The 27,908-nt window shown below is 41.3% G+C and overlaps 1 protein-coding gene across 1 annotated transcript in view; it reads left to right on the top strand.

Annotated features, from left to right (window-relative positions):
* Window positions 1-1,218: 1,218 nt before the first annotated feature.
* Window positions 1,219-27,908, top strand: part of SPTA1 (spectrin alpha, erythrocytic 1) — a 67,483-nt gene continuing 40,793 nt past the window's right edge. The window contains exons 1-17 of the mRNA XM_035009896.1: window positions 1,219-1,455; window positions 2,486-2,611; window positions 4,484-4,624; window positions 5,350-5,496; window positions 7,381-7,514; window positions 8,066-8,210; window positions 9,715-9,869; window positions 10,826-10,961; window positions 11,068-11,169; window positions 12,653-12,790; window positions 13,426-13,536; window positions 13,920-13,997; window positions 14,144-14,299; window positions 16,540-16,744; window positions 18,140-18,321; window positions 19,716-19,959; window positions 21,237-21,359. Coding sequence (XP_034865787.1) covers window positions 1,219-1,455; window positions 2,486-2,611; window positions 4,484-4,624; window positions 5,350-5,496; window positions 7,381-7,514; window positions 8,066-8,210; window positions 9,715-9,869; window positions 10,826-10,961; window positions 11,068-11,169; window positions 12,653-12,790; window positions 13,426-13,536; window positions 13,920-13,997; window positions 14,144-14,299; window positions 16,540-16,744; window positions 18,140-18,321; window positions 19,716-19,959; window positions 21,237-21,359 — 2,560 coding nt within the window. The remainder of the gene's footprint in view (window positions 1,456-2,485; window positions 2,612-4,483; window positions 4,625-5,349; window positions 5,497-7,380; window positions 7,515-8,065; window positions 8,211-9,714; window positions 9,870-10,825; window positions 10,962-11,067; window positions 11,170-12,652; window positions 12,791-13,425; window positions 13,537-13,919; window positions 13,998-14,143; window positions 14,300-16,539; window positions 16,745-18,139; window positions 18,322-19,715; window positions 19,960-21,236; window positions 21,360-27,908) is intronic.

The following is a 27,908-nucleotide window of genomic DNA, read 5'->3' as shown; positions in this document are numbered from 1 at the left end:
TGGATACATTTTATCTTGCCAGGTTCTTGACCTTTCCGAAAAGTGAAGCACTTTCCAAAGGAAACTGTGAGTACGGAATTCTTTGTAGTACAATTTGTCACTGATACAATTAGGAAAGCTGTCTCTTTTGAACTTTCTGCACTGTATTTGATAGAATCTATAAGAATTGCTTCTTGGCTTTTAAGAACTAGAGAAGCTTAATTTTAACTCTTTTTGTAATATTTCACTTTAAAGAATGACCTTGAGCTTGTGGCTACATAGCATCAAAATCTAGCAATGACCTGTTTACATGGGTTCATATAGAGAACAAATAGGTAACTTGGAGCAAAATAATACATAAGCAAGATTTGGGCTCCTTAGAATGATTTGATTCTGTAGCCAAACTAATAAAGGCCATCCACAAAGTGGCAATTATATTTGGGGAGGAAGAAGATGAAAATTTGAACTTGGTATTCAGTGTTCTGGTTGAGGTAAGCTAGGGGAAACTGTGCCCATATCCAGATGAATGAAGGTAAGCCCTATGGAGATTTCAGAGGCTATTGCCCCAAAGAGGTCAGATTCCACTTATGTCATTTAACAGTATAACATTTTACATTGAAAAAGCCAGTTATTGGGATGCTAATAATTTGAAATTTATAACAATTGGATAAAGGATGTGCTGAACTTTTTATTGGTAGTGTTTCTGAATAAAGCAAATAAAAAGGGTAAACAATATATGAGCTATATTTTATGTAAAAAAACAAACATTTCCAAATGTTTGTGTATGCCATTCATCAAGTTTATTACAAACCATGTTTAGTTTTTCATTAGATTAAATTCAGAATGATCAGTGCATGTCAACACTTTTTTAACCTTTGAAAAGAAAAGAAAATTACATCTCTTTTTTATTCCTCTGAAATGGGTGATTTTGCTAATTCAAACTTGTCTCCCATCATTCATCCAAATTAATTCTATTTATAGAACTTAGTAAATGCAGTCACACATTTATGTGAAAAGTTGGAAAAATGTTCTGAGTGATATAGAATTATTAGCCTAAAGGGTAGCTACGTGTGATTGAAGTTATGTAAATATCCTAGAGCCCTTGTGACAACAGGCTTTTACAGGCTTCAAGACATACGAATGTAAGTTCAACACGAGTAAATGCCTTGGGACATAGAAAAGGGACATCACAGAGATTTGAGAACCAGCAAGAGATAGAAAATTTTTAACTTTCAGGCTATGGAGAGCGGTGGACCGAAGGTGCTGGAAACAGCGGAGGAGATCCAGGAAAGGCGTCAGGAGGTGTTGACTCGCTACAAGAGGTTCAAGGAGCTGGTTGCTGAGAGGGGTCAGAAGCTTGAAGATTCCTATCACTACCAGGTTTTCAGACGAGATGCAGATGACCTAGAGAAGTGGATCTTGGAGAAACTCAAGATCGCAGATGATAAGAGCTATGAAGACCCAACTAACATACAGGTACTCCGTTCCTGTGACTTCCCCAGAACAGACACTAAGATCTCCAGGGAGGGAAACATTCTTGTAATGTAAGTGCATATTTAGTTAAATGTCAGGACATAATGTCATAGAAAGGGCAGACTACCTGTTAGAGACCATAATTCTGCCTCTAAATGGCCTGTGTCTTTAATTTCTTAAGCCCATGTCTTATGTACAGAGGAAACTCACTCTGTGACTGTATTCTTAGTCTGAAGTTAAGCTATGGGCATAACAGTGACTGAGAGTTCAAAGAAGTTATGACACACCAGGCAGCTTTAATATTTTGAGGTGAAGAAATGTCAGTGCTTTCACTCTGCTCAGGAGAGTAGTTCAGTGGAATTTTTCCTGGGTTTCTCCCGAGGGGCTATCGCGCCCTTGCTCAGTCCACATGACAGGTGTAAGGAGGAGAGCTTGGGTGGAGGCTCCTCTCCTCCTTCTATTACAGCGTGTGACAGAGTCATGACCAGAAGAAAGGGTTACCTGCCTAAAAGGGGTAATTGACTTTAGAGAGGAAGCACCTGGATCAAGAACAAGGTGTTATCTAATAAAAGGATTGATACATATATGACAATAAGAGTATTATCTGATAAGCAGAAACCTCTCAATTAAAAAAAAAAAGCCATTATTGTAATGATCATCTTCATTGTGTTCAACTTGCCATAGCACTTCCTCCTCTCTTCTGAAGAGGAACAAATGTGGGACATCTTTTCATTCCCACCAATGGCAACTGAGACTTAAAAATAACAAGGTATATACTGGAAACTCCCTAAAGTCAATGGGGACAGGACAAAACATTTCTCTGTGGCCCCTGACTTTGAGCCTGGGCTGAAGTGGCCATTTCTTTTAGGATGTGACTTCTCCATCTCTGGTCATGGGTTATCAATTTATCTAGGTTGTGAAACAAGTAGTTCTGCCCCAAAGTAAGAAAAGGAACCGAAAAACCCCTTTATGGTCCAAGGACACTAGGCTTCATTAGTGATAGGCTTCATAACTTCTGATTTCTAAACTTCAGGGCAAGTATCTGAAACATGAATCCTTCGAAGCAGAAGTACAAGCAAAATCAAGGGTCATTCCTGAACTGGAAGAAATCAGGGCAACCCGATTTGCTGAGGGGCATTTTGCCCATGAGGACACCAAGGTAAACGTATGGTAGGACTCTGTAAGAGATGTTTCCGATTGTTGATTATGTTAGCAGAGTTTTAATTGATTATGCCAGGTATAAAGCTAGATGGAGCTGGGGTTCCTGCTTCTTGTCTTCCACTGGGGTTGGGCAGGAAAGATGGTGGGCATCCTCATGTCCCCTAGGGCAAGAAGAAGAGAGCTATGATACAAAACCTATCCTGGGATAGCATCACATTCCTCTCTGGCCACTGCAGGATAACTTGGCTTATGATCAAGCCCTCTTCAATCTAGTTCCATGTGTCCCAGATGAACTGGCTTTCCCAAATGACATTTCTAATGATTTCTTCTGACCTCAAAGTCCTTGTCCTTCAGACTCTTCAAACAAGGGATGCTCTGCCATGTGAATCTTCTTTGAAATATCTCTCCCTTGTCTGTGATACCTCCTTCTCTTCACAGCCCACACGCTATGACTAATATTAAAGTTCTCAAACTCCACTCTTCTTCTCATTTCGAAAAACTCCTAAAATACCTTGTCTTCAGAAAATCTTCCCTGGACACTGAGGACTGAAGACCACCACCACTTTGAAATCCATTACTAATGTATCAACTCTTTCCTGACTTAATTCACACAATTTTCCAACATGTTTGTGTTGATAGAGTCAATTCAGGATCTTTTCTGAATGAGTGGATTTGTTTGTTTGTTTTTACTGTTGAAGTATTTTTGAAATTGTCACACCAAATTTTGTGACATATTTAAAAATTGGTTCTGGTCTTTCTACATTTAGCATACGAATTCTAGTCCATTTTACTGTCAACAAAATATGGTCAGAGAACACAGACTTTAACCAGAAGAAAACCTTATTGAAGAGTCTGTAACAAGAAAAATCTCAAAATTTATGTATTGGTAAAAAATAGAAATTATTTTTGTATTGTTCACAGCTTTTTTTTTTTTTTAAAGATTTTATTTATTTGACAGAGAAAGACACAGCGAGAGAGGGAACACAAACGGGGAGTGGGAGAGGGAGAAGCAGACTCCCCGCCGAGCAGGGAGCCCGATGCGGGACTCGATCCCGGGACTCCAGGATCATGACCTGAGCCGAAGGCAGTCGCTTAACCAACTGAGCCACCCAGGCGCCCTGTTCACAGCTTTTTTTGCCCCCAATCCCCTACATTAATTAAAATCGTTGAGAAATATTTGAGACATTGTCACAACTATCAGACTCACTGTGCTCCATCAGACCACAGCCCTGGAGGATTCAGAGAGAAATGTGGTTTATGGGCTACTGTAAACAATGGAGTAGTTGCAAAAGACAAGATTCTTTTGGACATGACAGAGAGAGTACCTCCAATTTGACAAGCTATGTAATTCATGATCTTCTAAGCTAACCTGGCATAAAAGCCTGCAATTACATAGTCTCAAAATTCTCTTATTGCTTTGGTGCCACTAATTTCCATTATAAATTAGCAACATTGTAGCTCTTACTCTTCCCAGCAAACAGTTCTTGCTAAATTTCTTCTCTGACTTGCCAGTACTTAGAACACCCTCTGCCTGTCATCTACCTGTCAAAATCCTATCTGTTCCTCGAGCTTCAATTCAAACCAAGCACTGTTACATGAATCCTTTCCATCCTGTCTCATTGTTTATAATCATTTCATCCTCTAAAACCTCAAAGCATTTTTACATTTTTTTCTCTTATGGCAGATCACGTGTGGCTTGGTTTAACAGCTACTCCCATGCATATCGATTTCCTCCTTTAAATATCTGTTGAGCAATTACTGCACGGGAGAATGCGATTTTTATCCAGGCCCCTCTCTGCACGCACCTCCACGTCTGTACCTGCTCCACAGCGGGTAGAGTGCCTCAGCAGTTTTGCGTCTCCTCCCAAAGGCCCATCTGGAAGAGCTGCACAAACTATGGGACCTGCTGGTGGAACTGACTCAGGAGAGGGGCGCCCTGCTGCTGCGGGCCCTGAAGCTCCAGCAGTACCTGCAGGAGTGCACTGACATCTTGGAGTGGATCGGAGACAAGGTACGGGACCCCACAGGACACAAGCGGGACTTCCCATCCCTGTCCCAGGCACCCCCCAGCAATCTAACGCAGGCTGCTCGGAAAGCAGTCAGGATGTCTGTTCCTGGACTTTGTTCCTTGAAAGAAGCAGTTTTGGCAAAGATTTAGGGGTATCCTGGAGATCATTGACATTGCGTGTAGGGAAAAGTGCCCTAGGCTTGTCCCCGTCTACCTTCCGTGACCCTTAGCTCCTCCTCCTAAATTTTTCCTCTTACTCTGGGTTCAGGCTGAGAGTGTTGCCCCGTCTTTTCCTAAAGGCTGCCTCTCAGTACCTGTAACTGAGGAGGTTTCTATTTTTTGAAACACTTGAAGAATAATCCTGTGGTTAAGACTGAAGATACACCCAAGTAAGTACTTAGCGTGGTGCTTTTGCAGATACTCGGTGTGTTGAATTGAGTAGAATCAGGATGAATGTATTTTTCATGTTCCAGAACACAAAAGCGTGCTTCCAGGAGCTTTGGCCAACAATGTTCCTGTTCTTTCTGAAGGATCACCCCGAAGAGCAATGGCCTCTGGACCAGGGAGCCCCCTCAGGAAATACATTCCTGCTTCCGGCTCTTTTCTGAAGGGCTTCTCCTCTCCACCAGCCTCTCCTTCTGAGCTCTCCTGCGAGTGTGGGCAAGGGTTCTGGGCATTTGAACTACAGAAACTTTGCTGGTGACCCAACAGACTTTCCTTGCTCGCAGGAGGCTATAGTGACGTCGGTGGAGCTGGGTGAGGACTGGGAGCGCACGGAGGTTCTGCATAAGAAGTTTGAGGAGTTCCAAACAGACCTGGAAGCTCGACGGGAGAAAGTGGACGGAATAAACCAGTATGCCAATGAGTGCGCTGAGGTGAGGTGGGGAGCAAAGGGTCAGTGCAAGGCAAAGGTTCTGGTATTCAAAACCTTCCAGCCATCAGTAGGTGGGACATGAAGGACATGGGACACTGTGAGAAAACAGGGATGCATGTCCCTGTGGTAACATGCCTGGGGCGGTTTCCTCTCCTGTCTGGGTCATCTCTTGCCAGGCTATGGAAATGGAGGTGTGAGCGGGAGAGACAGTGTATGTGTGTGCACGTAGGTGTGCACGTGAATGTGTGCAGAGGGACTAGACCCACAACTTAGTAACTCCCGGACAGAACACCCATCACTCGTGTTTGTGCTGCACCCTTTCCTCATGAAGAAGAACCAGAATAAAGTAGCAAAGAATATAAAATAATGGTGGGCTATCGTAATGTATATGATGTCATTATACATGATTTTTTTGTGAGTGGGGGAAGGGAGGCAGTTTTACCGTCATTCACTTAAGACGATGTTTAAATAGATTTTCAGTTTCACTAGGATATGCGGGAAAAATGGGGAGCCAGTCTGATTTTTTGTGCTGTAAGGGGATTAGAAATTCTGACCGTTGGCTGTTGTGCTTTTGGTTTCATCATCACTGCAGCTCTAGTACGGGACACCCCTTCTGTATTAACGGAACCGAGACTTCGGGATGAATGGGTACTTGATTAGGGGAAGTAAACTCTCTCTCCGCCACCTTTGTCTCATTGTAAAAGTTTCTCGGTTTTTCAGTACTATCTAACATACCATCCCCAAACTTCAAACAACAAACATGTCATTTTTACTGGATTCAGTGATTCAGCTGCTCAGCTAGGCAATTCTCCTGATCCCACCTTAAGTGGCTGCAGTTATTTGGTGGCTCAGTTGGAGTGGAGGGTCTAAAATGGCCTTGGTCCCATGTCTGGGGTGTTGGCTCTCACTTTCCAGCACAGCATGCTTTTTTATGCGTCAGTGTTCCAAAGGTAAGAAAGCTGAAGGGCATCTTGAGGCCGAGGGGCAGGAGCTCATATAATTTCTGCCGCATTCTATGGTAAGCCAGGCATAGGCCAACCCAGATCCAAAGCCTGAGGAAATGGACTTCCCTTCTTGCAAGGAGGGCTTCGTGGCAAAATAACACGGCCATTTTATCTAATCTACCATAGGAAGGATTAATCCAATACAGAGTGTGTCCTCTGCTCCTGTGGGATGGAACCCACACAGCTACAAATACAAAGGGCCATAAATTCGGCAAAGAGAATGTAGAAAATTCTGTCTGGAGAGGCTTCAGAATGGGAATGGAAATTCCAAGAGACAGGGACAGAAGGAGTAGAAAGACTTGGATGCATAGGAACTGCTCGAAATTGCCAAGTGTCAAAATAGGCTGATGCCATTAACTTAATCTAGTGTTCGTAAATCTCAGTGCTTCAGATGGGTTGCAATGATGTATGAAATTTTCTGCAAAATTAAATGTGTGTGCATGTGTGTATAATTCTGGGAAGAGGGAAACCTCTCTTGTTAGATTCTCAAAGGTGTCAGGACCCCAAAGGAATTAAGAACCACAGTAGTAGAGTTTTGGAAAGTAAAGTCCTATTTCGCAGAGGGAATTTTTTCTTCCTGGGTTTTCAGGGGACTTGGCAGGCATCAACAAGGTGGAATTCTAAAAATAACATCATGGCTGGGCAATCTGTGTTAACAGTCTGCCCCAGTGCTGTGAGCAAAAGATAGATACAGTATCTGGTGGGTTGGCTTCTAGATTTTGGTAATGCTGAGGCACAGGGCTACGGTGAAGATTGGTATCTGGCTAAATGGTCATTCTCCATGTCTGGCAAAGTACGAACCAGTGTGAAATGAGAAGTGTTCAATGATTTTCGGAATAGGCTCACCTTTGCCTAACTCAAGCCCCAGTTTCCTCTTACAGGAGAACCATCCTGAGTTGCCCTTGATCAAGCTGAAGCAGGATGAGGTGAACACCGCCTGGAAGCGTCTCCTCAATCTGGCTCTGCAACGACAGGCAACACTGTCCAGTGCTGCGGACCTCCAGCGATTCAGAAGGTATGAATTTGGCCAACACATATGGGAAACTCTGCAACAGCACCATGTTTGTACTTGTGCTAGCCTCTGGCTACTGTGAGCAATTAGTGGCCAGTATCTCAAACCAAAGTAAATCATGTGCTGGCACTTTGGGAAGCAAGGGAGAGTGTAGTTAAGGCAGCTGTGACTCGCCCCGTAGCCAAATGTGTGATGACTGGAGCCCAAAGCAATAAGACCGGCACCGGTGAATTAGTGATGGAAGTGTTGCGGAGACAAGGAATGCATATTAGGAACTGGTTGGGGGTGGAAGGTTGAGTGGGAAGAAATAAGACAGTAAGAGCTGACCCAGATACGGGAAGGATATCTCGAGGCCCAATGACCAGATAATGCCCAGGCCTCTACATCTCAATGGAAACCATTAAAGGCGAGACCTCTTTACATTACTTTTTCTAGTGAGTAGGAATTCAAGGTAATTGTTAGCTGAGTGAACCAGGGTGGTCTTTGCTCTGTACGTTGTTTGCCCTGGAATGCCTGCCATTTTCTTTGTTGGGACTCATCTGGCTGTCTGGCAGGGATGTGACTGAAGCCATCCAGTGGATCAAAGAGAAGGAGCCTCAGGTCACCTCTGAGGACTATGGCAAAGACCTTGTTAGCTCTGAGGCCCTGTTTCATAGTCACAAGGGCCTTGAGAGGAGCCTTGCAGTCATGGAGGACAAGGTAAGCCACTGTTGGAAGCCTGGCTGGCCTCTTGGGCTGAAAGAGGCATTTGGTGGGTACCTTGCCTCCAGAGGACACAGTAAATTCACTATTTTGATAAAGGATAGATTCCTTATCCCTGAATATACTTCATCATTCTAGTTCATAACTTATACATGGACATTGGATGTCCTTTATTTTTATTTAAATATACATACATGTTTTATATGCTCTTGTGTTTTTTGTAATGTACTTCATGATTTAAAAACAAAAAGGTTAACTCCAAGAATAGTTTCCTAATCTCATTCAGTACCTGCAGTCAGAGAATCTTTCCTTTGGTCAAACTACACTTCTGTCAGTTCCAGCTGAATCCTATTTCTTTTTGTCCTTCACTCAGTAGATAAGGGAAGAAATTTCTCCTTCTTCTACTTCTTGCCCTCCTCCTCCTCCTCCTTCCTCTGCTTCTCCCTCTCCCTCTCCTCCTCCTCCTCCTCCTCCTCCTTCTCTCCTTCTTCTTCTTCCGAATAAACTCAGAAACACCTAGAGCATGTTACTACATCCACTTTTGGGTTCTCTTCTGAAAGCTGGAAGACCCTAGTCCCTATCCCTAGAGGAGTAGACATAGGCATGTTTGAACTTGGAGCAAGCCCCTACTCCTGACTGGCTCCCACCCTTGCTTCTTCCCCTTACAACATCACCCATAACCTCAACTAACTCCTCCAGAGTGTGTACAGTGGAGTCAGCCCACTGAAGGTCCCCACATGCTGCTCCCTGACCATAAGCTTTGTCCCTGGAGCCAGTTTCTGAAAACTATCCCATTATTCTACTTCCTTCATTCTTGCTCCATTTTTGTATTTTGTATTTTTTTCACCTAATAATGAATAATAAAATCCCATAATTTGATGCATAATGATAATGAAATTTTAAATCCTAGACAACACCTGGTTATAGTTAAATATAATGAAAGCACTAATGATAACGTGTGCAGAGTCACCCATATCTACATTTTTTGCCCCAGTGGCCTTGCTCCTTAGGAATTGTTCTCAGAATGGTCTGGCATTGGTGGAATTCTTGGCAGAAATTCTCCTGGGCAAAAGTGTTTCTCTGATTCCCACAACAGTATTTATGGAAACAGTATAGAGGATGGTGAAGGACAGTCTGAGGTCTAAACCTTGCTTCTGACACTTAGTAGCTAAATGACGTTGAACAAATAAAATACTCTACCTCTCAGTTTTCACATAAAGGGGGAAATAAGAATAGTTTCTACCTCTGAGTATTATTTTAAAAAGATGATAAAACAAGTAAATGCATGGGAAGTGCTGAGCAGTAAGCACTCAATAAGAGACAAAAGTGGTCAGTAAATTATTATTGCTGATATAGTATGTTAGCATATTAATATAAAATTATCAATGTAAGTATGTTATCCATATTAATATGGCTGTTTTGTCAGATCTCTTCCATAAAACTTTGTCAGGATGAATCAGAGTGCTTGGATTTCCCACTAGATTTCTTTTTCATCCTAAAGGTGAAGGAGTTATGTGCCAAAGCGGACAAGCTGAAGCTTTCCCATCCTCCAGAGGCATCTCAGATCCAACAGATGAAAGAGGATCTGGTCTCCAACTGGGAGCACATTCGAGCCTTGGCTACCAACAGATATGCGAAGCTGGAGGCTTCTTGCGGGTGGGGAATCCTTCCTCTCTGTTGCTCTATCTCTACAGGGTTTGGGTATAACATCAAAAGCAGAAAGTAAGAGTGAAAAGATCAAATAATGAGGGACTCAGCCCTCCTGCCTACTCGGTGGTAGAGGCAAAAAAAGCTTTATTTGTTAAGGGAAGTTCTCTTCAGGCTGACATAACACCCAGCATGTTACCTCCCCCCCGCACCGCACCCCATCGGTCTTCCTCTACTTAGAAAGTTGTAGAATGCTATCAAGTGGCCCAAGGACCTGGAAAAGCAACTGAAGAAACTGCAAAATCCCCGGCCCTAGCTTAGGAACTGAAATAAATTTCCAAGCTGAAGGGTGTAAAATTAAATCTAGAATTATTTCCTGAATGTGGGTTAGCTTGCCAAAAAGCTGGGTATCATTTCAGTAGTTAATGATTATAGTTAGTCATTAAAACACCAGAAAGCAGTGTTTATCTTACTTTTACAATTCCAAATTAACTGGTGAGCATTTAATTATTTGAATAGGTAACTGTTTTAGTGGTTTTGTTTTTAGCAAGAGTTAGGGGTGACTTAGGCGCACAAGGGCTCCTAACCTTAACTCTGGTCCCCTTTCCTGCCAGGTTCTCCCTGTTATTTATATGCCATGTCTTATTTACTGGCCTCGTTGGGAGTACTTTACTCCACTTCAAGTCCCTTTGGGGTGGTGTGACCTTGTGATGTTGGAGAAGCACTGCCCAGGTGCCTCATCACACAATGACACATCCATCCCAAGAGTCAGCAGCCTGGAGTCAAGGACAATCTGCCCAACCTGCCCCTCTAAAGGAACCGGAAACCCAGTAGGGGGATGGAAGGGGTAGGATTAGGGTGAGGAGAACACTGCACATCTTACCTCAACCCAACCCTAACTCTTGGCTCAAAGTCCACTTACACCTGGTTTCTCCTTCCTGTCCTTTACCTTACCTTCCCTGCAGGTACCAGAGGTTCTTATCTGACTATGAGGAGCTATCAGGCTGGATGAAGGAGAAGACCGCTCTGATCAGTGCTGATGAGCTGCCCACAGATGTGGCTAGTGGGGAGGCCTTGCTGGACCGGCATCGACAACACAAGGTAGACAGGAAGAGCCCCCCCGCCCCCTGAGGGAGGAAGAGGGAGGGGCCAAGAGTGCCAGAAGTTTTCTTGCTGCATTTTAAGACATTTTGCCTTGTGGCCGTAGCACGAGATTGACTCTTATGATGAGCGATTCCAATCTGCTGATGAGACTGGTCAGGCTCTGCTGGATGCTAGTCACGAAGCCTCTGATGAAGTTCGGGAAAAGGTAATCCAGTTTAACAATGTGTGAAATTTTGATACATATTTAGCCCCATTTAATCCCATAATAATATAATAATCTCTGAATAGGACAAGAAGTCCTATGGACATCTTAATATTAACCCAATTTTCACATATTGCAACCTTCCTTCACATATTGCTTTAGCTAAGTCGAGCTGTCTGTAATTCTCAGGATGTGATGTGTGCTTGCTCACCCCTGAGCCTCTATTTCCTGAACCTATCTGATTTCATCAACCTGCCTTCTACCTAATTTGAAACCTCCATACCATTGTGCCTTATCATACATGCTCTGTTCTATCGCTCTTCCATGCTCACCTCTAGATTGAGGACTGCACCTATTTGAGGACTGCACCTATTCCTCTTTGCATTCCTTGATGCCTGGCACATGGCTGGCTTTGTTCTCTCCTATACAATTTCAAATCACACTGATTTTCCTATATCGGTGTTTCTCAAATCTACATTAAATAATAGGAAAGCTTTAAACGTCAGAATCCCACTGACTGAACAATCAGGTTTGCCATCATCCTAATCTCCTGGATCAAAAGGACCCACCTCAACCCCATCACCCCTGAGAGGTTTTACTTCAGTCACAGAGTCACAGGAACTCCTTGGGATGATCATTAAAATAAGATTTGTAGGCTTTTTTGCATCTCATTAGATTCCAAGCATAGCTTCTAGAGATGGTGGATGGATGAGGCTGAGATGGCCATATTTTGAATTCATCCAGAACTCTACGGGAAAAAATATAAGATTTTTATTTTTAACAATTTCCTGCCCAAGGAAACCTAAATCCTTGCCCACATAACTATATTTCTGGGATTCTGAGAATCTGTGCTGCCTTTTTGATGGCGTTAACACAGCGGGGGTGCTAATTAGCTGGAATTTCTGGGGCAGACGTGTGAGCAGGAACAAAGGCTCTTATGGGTTTGAGAATGTCACCCTTCCCTTTCCTTGGTGGTTCTTATTTGCTTTCAGAAGGGAATGCGAACTTCTCAGTCTGACCATTTAAGTGCTCTATAAACGTCAATTTCATCAAGCGTCCACCTTTTTTAGACACTGCACTTCTCTCTGGAGCACTTTGTATAATCTAACAAGTACTTGGAGTAATTGTGCGCTCGTGGTATGTCCTCCTGGAATCCTGATCCCCCTCCCCACCCTTTAAATCTCTGTTTGGTATGATACTTTCCACACTTCTACTCTCTGTGTCCTCCAATCAGAATTCATCTTCTCTGCTTCATTTATACATATTAAGTGTGTTGTTGTATCTCTGCGATGCATTTAGCCCATTTTCTACTACAGTGTGTGAAATTTTGATACATATTTAGCCCCGCTTTATCTCATAATAATATGATACGTGTTCCTCACTCAGACCTTGAAGTCATCAGAGAAACCCGCTTCTTGTTCATTTGTGCATCCTTCCGAAGGCCTTGCACTTATTAGATGCTCACATCGTCTCTCCCTTTCCAAAGATGACGATACTTGCCGATGACTGGGCGGCCCTGCTGGGGCTGTGGGACCAGCAGCAACTTCAGTACCTGCAGTGCTGGTACTTGCAGCTCTTCTATCGTGACAGTGAGCAAGTGGACAGCTGGATGAGCAGACAAGAGGTAACAGGAGGGGCTCAGCAAGTGTCCAGAAGCCATTTCTCCCACCCCTCATTTATCACATGACTGCCACTGGTACCCTTGCAACTACTTCTGTGGGCTAGAGATTGTCTTAGGAAGTGGAGGGTGATCTACAAGGAGAAGATGAGATTGGCCTTTTCTGAGGCTCTTACAATTCCCTCATGAGCAGATGCCTAGAAGAATATACACAAATATGCAGCAGAGAAGAACTAACCTTCACTGAGCATAAGGCCAGATGAATATCAATCACATTGCTAAGGGGGTCAGGAGTAGAAAGTTGTGACAAGTTGGGCAAGGTTAACCAGAGATTTCCCGGAGGAGGTGAGTGGTCCTCTTGAGGCAGCCCTGGGAGGTCCGAATGGAGCCTGGATTGGCCAGGATGATTCCATGTGGACAGAACCAGCGACAAAAGTGATAAAGTTGTGTGAGAGGATTGGAGAGGAGTCTGAAGTTTCTGCTCTTCGAGGTCGGTCCCTACGCACCATCCCACCATATGCTAATCCCTCCTTGCTCTCCCACTGTCTCCTCTCTATCCTTAGTCCTTGTCTCAGAGATGTTCCAAAAGCAGTATTTCTCACTGACAAGGAAGAGCTGAGATGTGTCTCTGTCTTCCACAGGACTTCCTGGAGAACGAGGACTTGGGGAACTCCCTGGGCAGCGTGGAAGCCCTTCTTCAGAAGCATGATGACTTTGAGGAGGCCTTCACCGCCCAGGAAGAGAAGATCACAGTGAGCTGTGGGCTCTGGTGTGGGCACTGGCTCCATGTGTGTGTGTGTCACCTCCTACAACACCCGTCCTTAGAGAGAACCACTACTTGTCACTCTCAGACATAACATCAAATATCCACTTTCAAGTGACGTCAAAATTCATTTACTATAACCTAGATACTAAAAATATTATGGCATAAAAGAGGGTAATTAACTTGTCAAATATACACTTTGAAACAGAATTTGTAATAGAAATCAGAACTAGGTCCCAGATCTCTGATCCTGAAAGTTGTTCTCTTCCCACATTGCCACGCTTCCTCTTTAAACAGCTAGCCAAACAGTGGCCACTTACTCAGGAGCCACTGAGAGAAACCCCTCCGGTTTTTATTGTTTTTGTTTTTCAGACCGTAGACAATAATGCAAAGAAGCTGATTGACAGTGATCATTATGACTCCGAGAACATTGCTGCTCTTCGGGATAGCGTATGTTGGAGGTCCCAGACGTGTATCTGCCTGCCCGTGCCCTGGGGTCTGGGGAGGTGTTGGGGCTCAGGGACCAAGCTGGACAGCGAATCTCATGTGTCCATATTTGGCTTTGCTGACCATGAGTTTCATCTTGGTTTTTGCAGCTCTTGGCCCGGCGGGATGCCCTACGTAAGAGGGCTGCCACTCGGCGCAAACTCCTGGAGGATTCATGGCTTCTGCAGAAACTGTATGAGGACTCAGATGACCTAAAGAATTGGATCAACAAGAAGAAAAAGTTGGCAGATGATGAAGATTACAAGGTAAGCAGGGTTTTCAGACCTTGGGCATACTCATCAGGACTTAATTTCATGGGACTAGAGTCTTAGAGCTGAAAAGACGCTAGTGTTCAACAGGCAAGCTCGACCCTCTGTACAGAAGGGTCATGAGTCCCTCAAGGCAAATGCTTTGTTAAAAGCCAAGAATCTGGTTTCTGGATTTCCTGTGTCCCACTGCCTCTCACTTCCTTTCTCCGGCACAACTTCTTTTCTTTTCTTTTCTTTTCTTTCTTTCTTTCTTTTTTTTTTTCTAAGATTTTACTTTTTATTTGAAAGAGAGAGAGAGAGAAAATGGGGGGGGCAGTGGGAGAGGCAGAAGCAGACTCCCCACTGAGCAGGGAGGTCGACTAGGGGGCTCCATCCTAGGATCCTGGGATCATGACCTAAATCAAAGGCAGACTCTTAATTGACTGATCCACCCAGGCGCCCCTCTCCAGCACAACTTCCATAATGGAATGGGGGAAGGGAGGGACTGCTACTTATTTAGCTGCTTCTTGTCCCTCCACCAACTCTGCTGCTCCCCTCTGCACCCTTATAGTAGGAAAATATTGTGTCTGATCCCGGTGTACGTTCACATTTACTAAAAGCTACTAGGAACCTAAAGGTAACCTCAAGGTATGGCATAATGCAGAATTACACGGTTTTGTAGCCAGAAGGGAACAACCCCTTATTTTTTATTGATGAGGAAACCAAGCATTTGAATTATAAAGTGACTTGCCCAAAGTTATCCATTTATTTAGAAGGGAGTTTAACATAAGCATTTGAGGCATGAATTCTGGAGAAGGTGAACCTGGGCTTGAAGTCTCGTAGTTCTGTCTTATTTATGTGACTTTGGGAAATTTTTTTTAAATTTTATTTTATTATAAAATAATAATATGTTAGTCACCATACAATACATCATTAGTTTTTGATGTAGTGATCCATGATTCATTGAAATTCTTGACTTCTCTCTAAGCCATAGATTTCTCTACCTTGGGGTTGTGTAACACATGTATTTTTCACTCACAAGTGTTATGTGAGTTGGGGTATATATTATACCCACCTATATATGCTCATACAATTTCACATTTACAGTCGAGGCTAGAGTTAGTCTCTTAATTTCTAGGCCAATACTGATTCACAATATTTACTTTTTTAAACATCATTTAGTCTTAAATGTATACCTTGGTCCTTTTGTTCCTATATATTTATAGAACTATGAGCATCTTATCTGTACCTTTTATTTGTGAAACTTGGACATATGTTTGTGTTCTTGGGAGGAGGTGTGGTTCCAGGGTACAGAAGGTGTACAGATCTTCTCCAGATGAGGAAATCATGCATCAGGAAGGAAATGGGAAAAATTTATCATCTTTCATGATAGCTCTCTGATTTTCTTTTCCTTTCTTTTTTTATTTCATTTTTATTTAAATTCTAGTTAGTTAACATATATGGTAAAACTGGTTTCAGGAGTAGAATGCAGTGATTCATCACTTACATACAACACCCAGTGCTCATCACAACAAGTGCACTCTTTAATACCCATCACCCATCTAGCCCATCCCCCTGTCCACCTCCCTCCATCATCCCTCAGCTTGTTCTCTATCATTAAGGGTCTCTTATGGTTTGCCTCCCTCTTTTTTCCCCCCTTCTTTTATGTCCATCTGTTTTGTTTCTTAAATTCTACATATGAGTGAGATCATATGGTATTTGTCTTTCTCTGACTGACTTATTTCTCTTAGCATAATACACTCTAGATCAATCCATGTCATTGCAAATGACACGATTTCATTCTTTTTGATGGCTGAGTAATATTCCATCATAAATATATATTTATATATGTTATATATAATATATTTATATATTTATATATATATAATATATATGCCACATCTTTATCCATTCATCAGTCAATGGACATTTGGGCTCTCTCCATAGTTTGACTATTGCTGATAATGTCTGATTGATTGTTAATTCTTGCATGGCCACCATATTCAAAATGATCTTCAGGAGATATCTAGGCTCTTTAGAATTCCATGCATGAATCAATTAGCCATGTGTGCGGTGTGGCTAGAAGGAGGGATTGGCCACATGAGTTTGCTCACATTCTATGCTTCAGTACTTAGACTAGGACAGTTCCCCTGTTTCCTCTCCTTAATGCAGTTGTATTTATATTGAGAAGTAACCCCTATCCTCAAAATTTCTGCTCCCCATTCTTCAGATAAGTTTCCTTTATTTTTTGGACTTAGGATATACAGAACTTGAAGAGCCGGGTTCAAAAGCAGGAAGAGTTTAAAAATGAATTGGAAGATTATCAACGCCTGCTCAATACACTAGAGAAAACTGGCCAGGAGATGATTGAGGCTGATCACTATGCCTCGGACAAGGTGGCTGATCGTGTGGGTGAGGTTGTCAGCCTCTGGAAGGAGTTGTTGGCGGCTACAGAGCAGAAAGGTGAGAAGCAGAGGTTTCGGTGAAAGGCTACCTCCTAAGTTCTGAAACCTACCATTTTAATCTCTACCACCTTGAATTTGCCTGGTGACTGCCATGAGAAGGGATGCCACTCATTTCTTCCTGTATTGAACAGAGTTTTTATAACTCAACCTAAGTTTACCACATTATATACATACAACTTTATGTTTTCTTCATGCATGTAGGTTTAAGTGAAATTACTTCTGTTTTCTTCACTTTGCTTCCACTTTTTTTTTCTTTCTCCTGAATAAATATTCCAGAGCCATGAATCCGGTATTGGCTATGTACCTGAAACTGGTGTCCTTAAATTAGGTTTTACCTACTTGGGTTCTATAGATGAGACAAGATATTATGACCCAGGTTATTAAAGTAGACATTAAAAGATTGTCAGCACCACATGTGATGTTCCTACAATATTTTATTCTTATAAATGGGACTTGATGACTTGCCTTTTTTCACCTATCTGTAAGTGTTCAGGCCCTGCTGTAAGCCCTTAAAAAAAAATTCCCACATGTCTGCTTGAATAATTTCTACTTACATTTAACCTCACCTCTCTAGAAAATCAGTCAGTTGTGGTAATTAACACAAATAATGAGGTTTTCCTGTCAATATTCTCCTTGTGAGACACAGACTCCATCTGTAGACACCTGCTCTGGTTATAGAAGAGATATACCATGCTGATTCTTTTAGATATCATCCCAATTTGGGGTTTAGGAAAAAAAAAATCCGACTTTACAGTAACAGTAAGATGTTACTGTTATTCCCCACCATCAGGAGATATAACAATTGCTTTGCAGAAATAATGCAAATAATTGTTGTAAGGTCAAAGAATAAAGAATTTAGCTGAGAATGGTGTGGATAACCAAGGCATTTTCTGGAAGAGAGAACTGTGAGGCATGGCTTGCAATGAAGGAAAGGTACCAGGAAGGGCTAGCAAAACTCTGAGAAAGACATTTATAAAAAGACAGTTCAAAATTTCAAAAGGAAACAAGTCCCAATTTTATACTTCTCTTGGGAAATGCAGAGTTTGGGTTTGAATCCCTTTGAAAAGGAGGTCTCAATAGAGAGTAGCACATGACATATGAAAATACCCAAGATGGTTAGGATCTAATACAACAGGACAGTACCTCCTCAGCAGGGAATAAACTGATTGTTTATCTTTGTTTTGAGAATGAAAGCTACTATATTTAAAAACAAATACCATCCAAATTCCACAAATTTAAGGTGATTTTTTTTTGTATAATCACATGAGATGGATATTTCATTCTCATTAGGATATCAAAATATTATATTTCTCCTTAAGTTTGATGGAAGGTATATTACTATGCAGTAAGAAAGAGTCATGGTATCTGTCGCATCCCTAATGCCTTATTCCAGGGAACCAGTTGTATGAAGCTAACCAGGAGCTGCAATTCAAGAACACTGCAGAAGACTTGGAGCACTGGCTGGGGGACATGGAGCAGCAGGTGGCCTCTGAGGACTACGGGAAAGGCCTGGCCGATGTACAGAACCTACTCAGGAAACACGGCTTCCTGGAGTCTGCTGTGGGCACTCATCAGGTCGGTTACCAGTTCTCCGGCGATGGTAGACCAGAGCACCCGTTCATGCCCTGAGCACACTCATAATAAGTAACTATTGAAAGAGAAAGAGAGCAAGAAACCAAAGGCAAAAATTCCAAGATTTTAGTTGGTCAGCTGACCCTTCCTAATACCCTGTCTGGTATAGCCATTGTCCTGGGTGCGGTTGTTAGAACCCCATGGATGGGGTGGCTTTGTGGGCTCCCCTACATATGGCATCACACTCTCACTCCAGAAACTTGGGCTTCGTATTCAGCTCATCACTTGCTGCGTATGGGACCTTTGGTGCATCTTTTCACCTTCTCATATCTCTCTATGCTCATCTGTACCACAAGGTTTGGACAACATTGCCTCCTCCTGTTCTGGCATTCTATGAGTCAAAGCTTGAAAATATCTTTAATCCTACTGCTTTATTTTTTATTTAAGAATATTGAAGCCTATAGCTGTGAAGTGACTTCCACGAGGTCACAGAGAAAATTGGCAACAGGGCGAGGACTAGGATGTGGATGTGTACGCTCTGAGTGTCAGGGTTATTCCCCTGACATCCCACCAGATTGTCACTTGAATTTATCCAGTAAATTAGAGTGTGGACATTGGGTGATTTTCTGGAGAACCCAGTAGAGAACCCACTTCTAATTGACTCACTTTTGCATCCACAGGGTCCTAGCTTGTACTTAAAAATGACTCTGTTGTTCCCTAGAAAGTCCTACTGTTCTGTCCTGTTAAAATACACTTTTATCATGTCTGCTCCTTGGATTAAATGGGAAAGACAGAATAATCTACAGGAAACAGAAAACAGGAAATGAACCCAGTCTCTTAGATAGCTCTGGGGATGGCTTGATGGAGGTGGAAACAAGGTAACAAAACAGTGAGATTCCTTTTGGAAACACCGCATTTTATCTCCTGGGCATTGTTCCTGGGATGCCACAAACTTCAGCCTGGGAAGCTTCTGTGTTAGTTACACCTGCAGCTCATTTGCAAGGGAGGAGGGTGGGAGAGGAAGCAGACAGAAAGGCTCCCTCTGTTTTCCTCCGGGCCACGGTTTATTAACACTCTCTGACAATTAACTACAGTTTATTAACACTCCTGACAGTTAAGACTCTGTATATGTGGTTTCCCTGATTTCCTTGGCACACTCTATATATATTCTGTCTTTCTGAAATGAGCCTTAAGAAGTACTTTCCTATAAATAGCTCTTGGGTGATGACGTGGTCCTCAATTCAGCATCCCCTGCCACTCTATCTCACGGATGTGATTAGAAGTCGTAACACAGTACTGGGGGGAGCTGATTCCCCCCGAAGCCTCCCCATGCTGAACCCCCACTCCTTTCTACTAAATGATGGCATTTCCTGACATCTGTTCTATCTCTCCCTCAGGATCAGGTGGACACCCTCACAGACCTGGCAGCATATTTTGAAAAAATAGACCATCCTGATGCTGGGGACATAAAAGCAAGGCAGGAGTCCCTGGTGTCCCGGTTTGAAGCTCTGAAGGAACCACTGAGCACCCGGAAAAAGAAGCTCATTGACTTTCTCCACCTGCATCAGATCTGCAGGGATACAGAGGATGAGGAAGCCTGGATCCAAGAGACTGAGCCCTCAGTGGCTTCCACCTACCTTGGTTAGACCCTGAGTGTGAGCGGGCTGAGCCATAGGAGAAGACCAGGGTGTACTGACTGTCAGAGAGATCTGGGACAACCTGGGACGTGGTCATGGGGGATACAGTTGGCTCTCAGCTCTTCCCCTTCACACTCAGGAACCATTTTCCCATCTTCCATAGAAGATTTTGTTAAAACTCATACTGAAGAGTTTATCTCTTAAAGCAAACCATGAATAGTGCCATGAATTGAAGGCCTCTGGGAAGAGGTGGAGGGCTCAGCCTTTTGTTATTTGCTCTAACTTAAGTTACCACCAAGGCCCTTGGCTGAGCCATCATGGTTGGTGCTTGAGGTCCTAAGTAATTTTGTCCATAGTGTCAGTGCCTCCCTTCTGTGAAGATCTGAATTGCTACAAGGAGAAAAGGGGTGGGACAGCAGAGAAAGTACATACCTTCCTTTCCTTTGGGGGCTATCCATTATTGCCAGTGTTAGGATACATGTGGAATGCAAACTTCTTACCCACATACTGGGGACATCTATGAGGAGCTGATGATGGTGACAGTGGAGGGTCAAGTCTAGGAAAACTTCTAGAAGAGAAAAGACTTTTGAAGTGTGGACGGGCATGGAGAGCTTCTGGAAAGTCATAGGGAAGGCAATTTTGAAGGGAAGGGGGGAACACATGGATGGGAGATAGGGAATTGACATCTAGAAATGGGGGGCTTAGAAGGTGAAGGAAATTAACAATGAATAGCATTTAGTTGGTGCTTGTTAATGTTAGCAGCAAGGGAGGCATTTTTTATAAGTTATTTCTAATCTTTACAAAGAAAACTTTAAAAAATATAACACACCATTTTCATGGTGAAAAAATACCAAGTTAGAGGCTTTAATAACTTTCTGACATGCATAGGAAGTAGTAAGTGGAAGATTCTGCTTTTTACACTATAATATGCTGAAACAAAATTGGTTGCATGATATTGAAAGTTCTAGTTGAAGAGTTACTTGCCTTTCTACCTATACAGTGACTTATTTATTATCTTTTGTAAAATAATGAATTGAATTTTTTCAATACAAAGAGAAAAAGGGAAGAACAACCCCAAGCAGAGTTAATGGTATAAATTTCAGGACAATGGTATAAATGGTATAAATTTCAGACAAATGGTATAAATTTCAGGAAGCCCACTCAGGGATTACAGCCTCAAAGGGAAAAACTTGTAGGTCCAAGAGTTATAAAAAGTAGAGTAGCCTCTTCTTATTCTATACACTAGAACAATTCCAGCCTTGAAATTATTTTTCTCTGTAGGCAAGGACCTGATTGTCTCCAAGAAGCTTCTGAACAGACACCAAGTCATCCAGGATAACATTGCCAGTCATGAGCCACACATCCAAGCAATAATGGAGAAGGGAAACAAAATGGTAGAGGAAGGTATGTATGGTTCAGGTTGAATTGGTCAGTCATCACTATGTTAAACTTAAGGGAAGAAGTTTGTTCAATTTTAGGGCTTCATGGAATTTAAAGATATCCGATTCATGTTCCCTTTCAATGCAGAAATTCCCCTTGGTCATTTCTGACAGATACAATGGTGATAAAATATTGCTTATAGGGGCGCCTGGGTGGCTCAGTCGTTAAGCGTCTACCTTCGGCTCAGGTCATGATCCCCAGCCCCGCATCGGGCTCCCTGCTCGGCGGGAAGCCTGCTTCTCCCTCTCCCACTCCCCCTGCCTGTGTTCCCTCTCTCTCTGTGTCTCTCTCTGTCAAATAAATAAATAACATCTTTAAAAAAAAATATTGCTTATATATTCCAATAACAGGAACCTCCCTACCTCATAAACCAGTCATTTGTATTCTTCAGTTAAGGCAAAATTATTAAATAAAATATTTTTATGCTAATAATCAATATGCTTTTCCATAGAAGTTTTAGAATTTAGAATTGAAGTTATAAAGCCCCAGAAAACAAATCAGGGGGCACCTGGGTGGCTCAGATGGTTAAGCGTCTGCCTTCGGCTCAGGTCATGATCCCAGGGTCCTGGGATCGAGTCCCTCATCGGGCTCTCTGCTCCTTGGGAGCCTGCTTCTCCCTCTGCCTCTCTCTCTCTCTCTGTGTCTCTCATGAATAAATAAATAAAATCTTTAAAAAAAAAAAAAAAAAGAAAACAAATCAGGTCCTTTTCCTGCATGGGAATTTCCAGATCTGTGAAGACTTGCCTTAGATCATTTACATTTATTTATTTTGATCATTTACATTTAAAGCAATTATATTCTTGATAGTTAATAACACCATTTCTTTTTTTAAATTTTATTATGTTATGTTAATCACCATACATTACATCTTTAGTTTTTGATGTAGTGTTCCATGATTCATTGTTAGCGTATAACACCCAGTGCTCCATTCAATACATGCCCTCTTTAATACCCATCACCAGGCTAACCAATCCCCCCACCCACCCCCAGAACCCTCAGTTTGTTTCTCAGAGTCCATAGTCTCTCATGGTTCATCTCCCCCTCCAATTTCCCCCCCTTCATTTTACCCTTCCTACTATCATCTTTTTTTTAAGATTTTTTTTTATTTGTTTCAGAGGTACAGGTCTGTGATTCAACAGTCTTACACAATTCACGGTGCTCACCATAGCACATACCCTCCCCAATGTCTATCATCCAGCCATGCCAACCCTCCCACCCCCCACCATTCCAGCAACGCTCACGTTGTTTCCTGAGATTAAGAATTCCTCGTATCAGTGAAATCATATGATTCATGTCTTTCTCTGATTGATTTTGCTCAGCACAATACCCTCCAGTTCCATCCACGTCATTGCAAATGGCAAGATCTCATTCCTTTTGATGGCTGCATAATATTCCATTGTGTATATATACCACCTCTTCTTTATCCATTCATCTGTCGATGGACGTCTTGGCTCTTTCCACAGTTTGCCTATTGTGGACATTGCTGCTATAAACATTGGGGTGCCCGTACCCCTTCGGATCCCTACATTTGTATCTCTGGGGTAAATACCCAGTAGTGCAAATGCTGGGTCGTATGGTAGCTCTATTTTCAACTTTTTAAGGAACCTCCGTACTGTTTTCCAGAGTGGCTGCACCAGCTTGCATTCCCACCAACAGTGTAGGAGGGTTCCCCTTTCTTCGCATCCCCACCAACATCTGTCGCTTCCTGACTTGTTAATTTTAGCCATTCTGAGTGGTGTGAGGTGGTATCTCATTGAGGTTTTGATTTGGATTTCCCTGATGCCGAGTGACATTGAGCACTTTTTCATGTGTCTGTTGGCCATTTGGATGTCTTCTTTGGAAAAATGTCTGTTCATGTCTTCTGCCCATTTCTTGATTGGATTCTTTGTTCTTTGGGTGTTGAGTTTGATGAGTTCTTTATAGATTTTGGATACTAGCCCTTTATCTGATATGTCATTTGCAAATATCTTTTCCCATTCTGTCAGTTGTCTTTTGTTTTTTTTGACTGTTTCTTTTGCTGTGCAGAAGCTTTTTATCTTGATGAAGTCCCAATAGTTCATTTTTGCCCTTGCTTCCCTTGCCTTTGGTGATGTTTCTAGGAAGAAGTTGCTGTGGCTGAGGTCGAAGAGGTTGCTGCCTGTGTTCTCCTTTAGGATTTTGATGAACTCCTGTCTCACATTGAGGTTTTTCTACAGTTTTGAGTCTATTTTTGTGTGTGGTGTAAGGAAATGGTCCAGTTTCATTGTTCTGCATGTGGCTGTCCAATTTTCCCAACACCATTTGTTGAAGAGACTGTTTTTTTTCCATTGGACATTTTTCCTGCTTTGTCAAAGATTAGTTGACCATAGAGTTGAGGGTCCATTTCTGGGCTCTCTATTCTGTTCCATTGATCTATGTGTCTGTTTTTGTGCCAGTATCATACTGTCTTGATGATGACAGCTTTGTAATAGAGCTTGAAGTCAGGCATTGTGATGCCGCCAGCTTTGCTTTTCTTTTTCAACATTCCTCTGGCTATTCGGGGTCTTTTCTGGTTCCACACAAATTTTAGGATTATTTGTTCCATTTCTTTGAAAAAAGTTGATGGGATTTTGATGGGGATTGCATTGAATGTGTAGATTGCTCTAGGTAGCATTGACATCTTCCCAATATTTGTTCTTCCAATCCATGAGCATGGAACGTTTTTCCATTTCTTTATGTCTTCCTCAATTTCTTTCATGAGTATTCTATAGTTTTCTGAGTACAGATCCTTTGCCTCTGGTTAGATTTATTCCGAGGTATCTAATGGTTTTGGGTGCAACTGTAAATGGGATCGACTCGTTAATTTCTCTTTTGTCTTGTTGTTGGTGTATAGGAATGCCACTGATTTCTGTGCACTGATTTTATATCCTGCCACTTGACTGAATTCCTGTATGAGTTGTAGCAGTTATGGAGTGGAGTCCTTTGGGTTTTCTACATAAAGTATCATATCATCTGCAGAGAGTGAGAGTTTGACATCTTCTTTGCCAATTCAGATGCCTTTGATTTCTTTTTGTTGTCTGATTGCTGTGGCTAGGACTTCTAGTACTATGTTGAATAGCAGTGGTGATAGTGGACGTCCCTGCCGTGTTCCTGACCTTAGGGGGAAAGCTCTCAGTTTTTCCGCATTGAGAAAGATATTCGCTGTAGGTTTTTCATAGATGGCTTTTATGATATTTAGGTATGTACCATCTATCCCTATACTCCGAAGGGTTTTGATCAAGAAAGGATGCTGTACTTTGTCAAATGTTTTTTCTGCATCTATTGAGAAGTTTATATGGTTCTTGTTCTTTCTTTTATTAATGTATTGTATCACATTGATTGATTTGTTGATGTTGAACCAACCTTGCAGCCCAGGAATAAATCCCACTTGGTTGTGTGAATAATCTTTTTAATGTACTGTTGGATCCCATTGGCTAGTATTTTGGTGAGAATTTTTGCAACCATGTTCATCAAAGATATTGGTCTGTAATTCTCCTTTTTCATGGGGTCTTTGTCTGGTTTTGGGATAATGGTGGCGTCATAAAACAAGTTTGGAAGTTTTCCTTCCATTTCTATTTTTTGGAACAGTTTCTGAAGAATAGGTATTAATTCTTCTTGAAATGTTTGGTAGAAGTCCCCTGGGAAGCCACCTGGCCCTGGGCTTTTGCTTGTTGGGAGAATTTGATTACTGCTTCAATTTCCTTAGTGGTTATAGGTCTGTTCAGGTTTTCTATTTCTTCCTGGTTCAGTTTTGGTAGTTGATATATCTCTAGGAATGCATCCATTTCTTCCAGATTATCTGATTTGCTGGCATATAGTTGCTTGTAATGTGTTCTTATAATTGTATTTCTTTGGTGTTGGTTGTGATCTCTCCTCTTTCATTCATGATTTTATTTATTTGGGTCATTTCTCTTTTCTTTTGATAAGTCTGGCCAAGGGTTATCAATCTTATTAATTCTTTCAAAGAACCAGCTCCTAGTTTGTTGATCTGTTCTACTGTTCTTTTGGTTTCCAATTCATTGATTTCTGCTCTGATCTTTATTATTTCCCTTCTCCTGCTGGGTTTAGGCTTTATTTGCTGTTCTTTCTCCAGCTCCTTTAGGTGTAGGGTTAGGTTGTGTATTTGAGACCTTTCTTGTTTCTTGAGAAAGGCTTGTATTGCTATATATTTTCCTCTTAGGACTGCCTTTGCTGTATCCCAAAGATTTTGAACAGTTGTGTTTTCATTTTCATTTGTTTCTATGAATTTTTTTTAATTCTTCTTTAATTTGTTGGTTGACCCATTCATTCTTTAGTAGGATGCTCTTTAGCCTCCATGTATTTGAGTTCTTTCTGACTTTCCTCTTGTGATTGAGCTCTAGTTTCAAAGCATTGTGGTCTGAAAATATGCAGGGAATGATCCCAGTCTTTTGGTACCAGTTGAGACCTGATTTGTGACCTAGGATGTGATCTATACTGGAGAATGTTCCATGGGCACTAGAGAAGAATGTGTATTCTGTAATAGCACCATTTCTTTAAATTCCTTATTTATGTAGTCTCAGTATCTCTCCTCTTGGCTTCTCATCTTCAGAAACCCCTACTGCTTAAATATGATGTTCAAAACCAAACATCAGATTCCAGGTATGCTATAAGCAACATAGATTACACCGGATCATCCCTTCCTGATTCAAGAATAATATGTTGCCAAAAAAAAAAAAAAAGAAGAAGAAGAAGAAATTTTTGCCCACCAGCTTCCAGCTATCAAAAGTATAGTTTAAAATTCACATTGCTGAGCAAAAATTCAGTTCTCAACTTAGGGATTCAAACCTAAAAATGTTTATTTTACTATAACTAGTTGCTATTTTACTATGATTCATCTTATTTTTTTCTTGAAATCTTTAATTGTAATTGTGGATTTCATCTATTTCTTTCAATTCTATCAGTTTTTGTTTCATGTATTTTGAAACTATGTTATTGTGTGCGTATATATTTAGGTTTGTTGTGTCTTCTTATGAATTAAAATTTTAACATTATGATATATATTCCTCTTTATCCCTGGTCATACCCTGAAGGCTACTTGGTGCAACTTTAATACAGCCACAACAGCTGTCTTTGATTCATGTTTGCACAATATATGTTTCTCCATATTTTTGCTTGTACTCTGTTTCTTTATGTTTAAAGCAGATTTCTTATAGAAAACATATAGTTAGGCTTTGCTTTTATGTTATGCAATCGGGTAATCTCTCCCTTTTAATGGAATTGTTTAGACCATTTACATTTAAAGCAATTATCAATATGGTTAAGCTTAAATCTAGCATCTTGCTATTCATTTTTCTTTGTCTATCAGTTTCCACTTTCTTTGGATTATGTATTTATTATGATTCCATTTTATCTCCATATTTGTTAGCTATAGTTCTGTGGGGTACGTGTGTGTGGGAGATGTGTGCGTCTGTGTTTATTCTAGAGTAGTAATTCTCTGATTATCGATTTGTGCCTTTCATATTGATGCTAAGACATTATTTGCCTTTTTTATATTCATTCTTTTGTAAGTGCACAGTGAAATTTTCTGCATGATGTTTGATAATGCCTTTGCTCTAGTGGTTAATAGAATATATACTTAGATATTCTTTTGTTTTAAAATTTTGTTTTGTTTTCTGATATGGTGATTATTAATAGATATCACCATATGAGCACAAGCTCTTAAGGGTCCCCAATAATTTTTAAAATTATAAGGGGATTCTTAACTATAGAGAACAAACTAAGGGTTGATGGAGAGAAGTGGGTGGGGGATGGGCTAGATGGGTGATGTGTATTAAGGAGGGCACTTGTGATGAGCACTAAGTGTTATATGTAAGTGATGAACCACTAAATTCTACACGTGAAACCAATTTTACCATGTGTGTTAACTAACTGGAATTTAAATAAAAACTTGAAATGAATAAAAAAATTATAAGGGGATTCTGGGAGCAAAGATTTAAGGGCCACTGTTCTAGGATTTAAGTATACATCTTTAATGCATCACATTCTGACTTTATAAAATCATACTATTTCATGTGTAGAATAAGATCCTTAAGCAGTATGTTTCCATTTCTCCTATTTTCTCCTTTGTGTATTGATGTCACACATTTTAATTTTACATATGTTATAAACCCCACTGTGCATTGCCACTAATTTTGCCTTACCAGTCAATTAGCTTTGAGATTAAGAATGGAGAAAAAAACCCTTTTATATTTATTCACATATATTCACATATTTCTCTTCTTTGTCCCTTTGACTACATTGATATTTTTACCTCGTAATTTTTCTTCTACATGGAGAGTTTTCCCTAATAGCTCTTGTAGTGCAGGTCTGCTAACCATAAATCCTCTAAGTTTTGTTGGTCTAAAGAATTCATTTTTGAAACACATTTTTAGTAGATGTAAATTTTTGATTGATAGTTTCTCTCTTTCTGGACATTAAAAATGCTGTTACATTGTCTCTTGGCTTGTGGGGTTTCTGATGTGAAGTCTGCTCTCACTCCTATCTCTGCTCCTCCAT

This window comes from Mirounga leonina, unplaced genomic scaffold, assembly GCF_011800145.1.
Source record: "Mirounga leonina isolate KUSES-001 unplaced genomic scaffold, KU_Mleo_1.0 Mir_154, whole genome shotgun sequence".
In the NCBI taxonomy this organism is placed as follows: domain Eukaryota; kingdom Metazoa; phylum Chordata; class Mammalia; order Carnivora; family Phocidae; genus Mirounga; species Mirounga leonina.
This window is presented reverse-complemented; position numbering and strand designations above follow the sequence as displayed.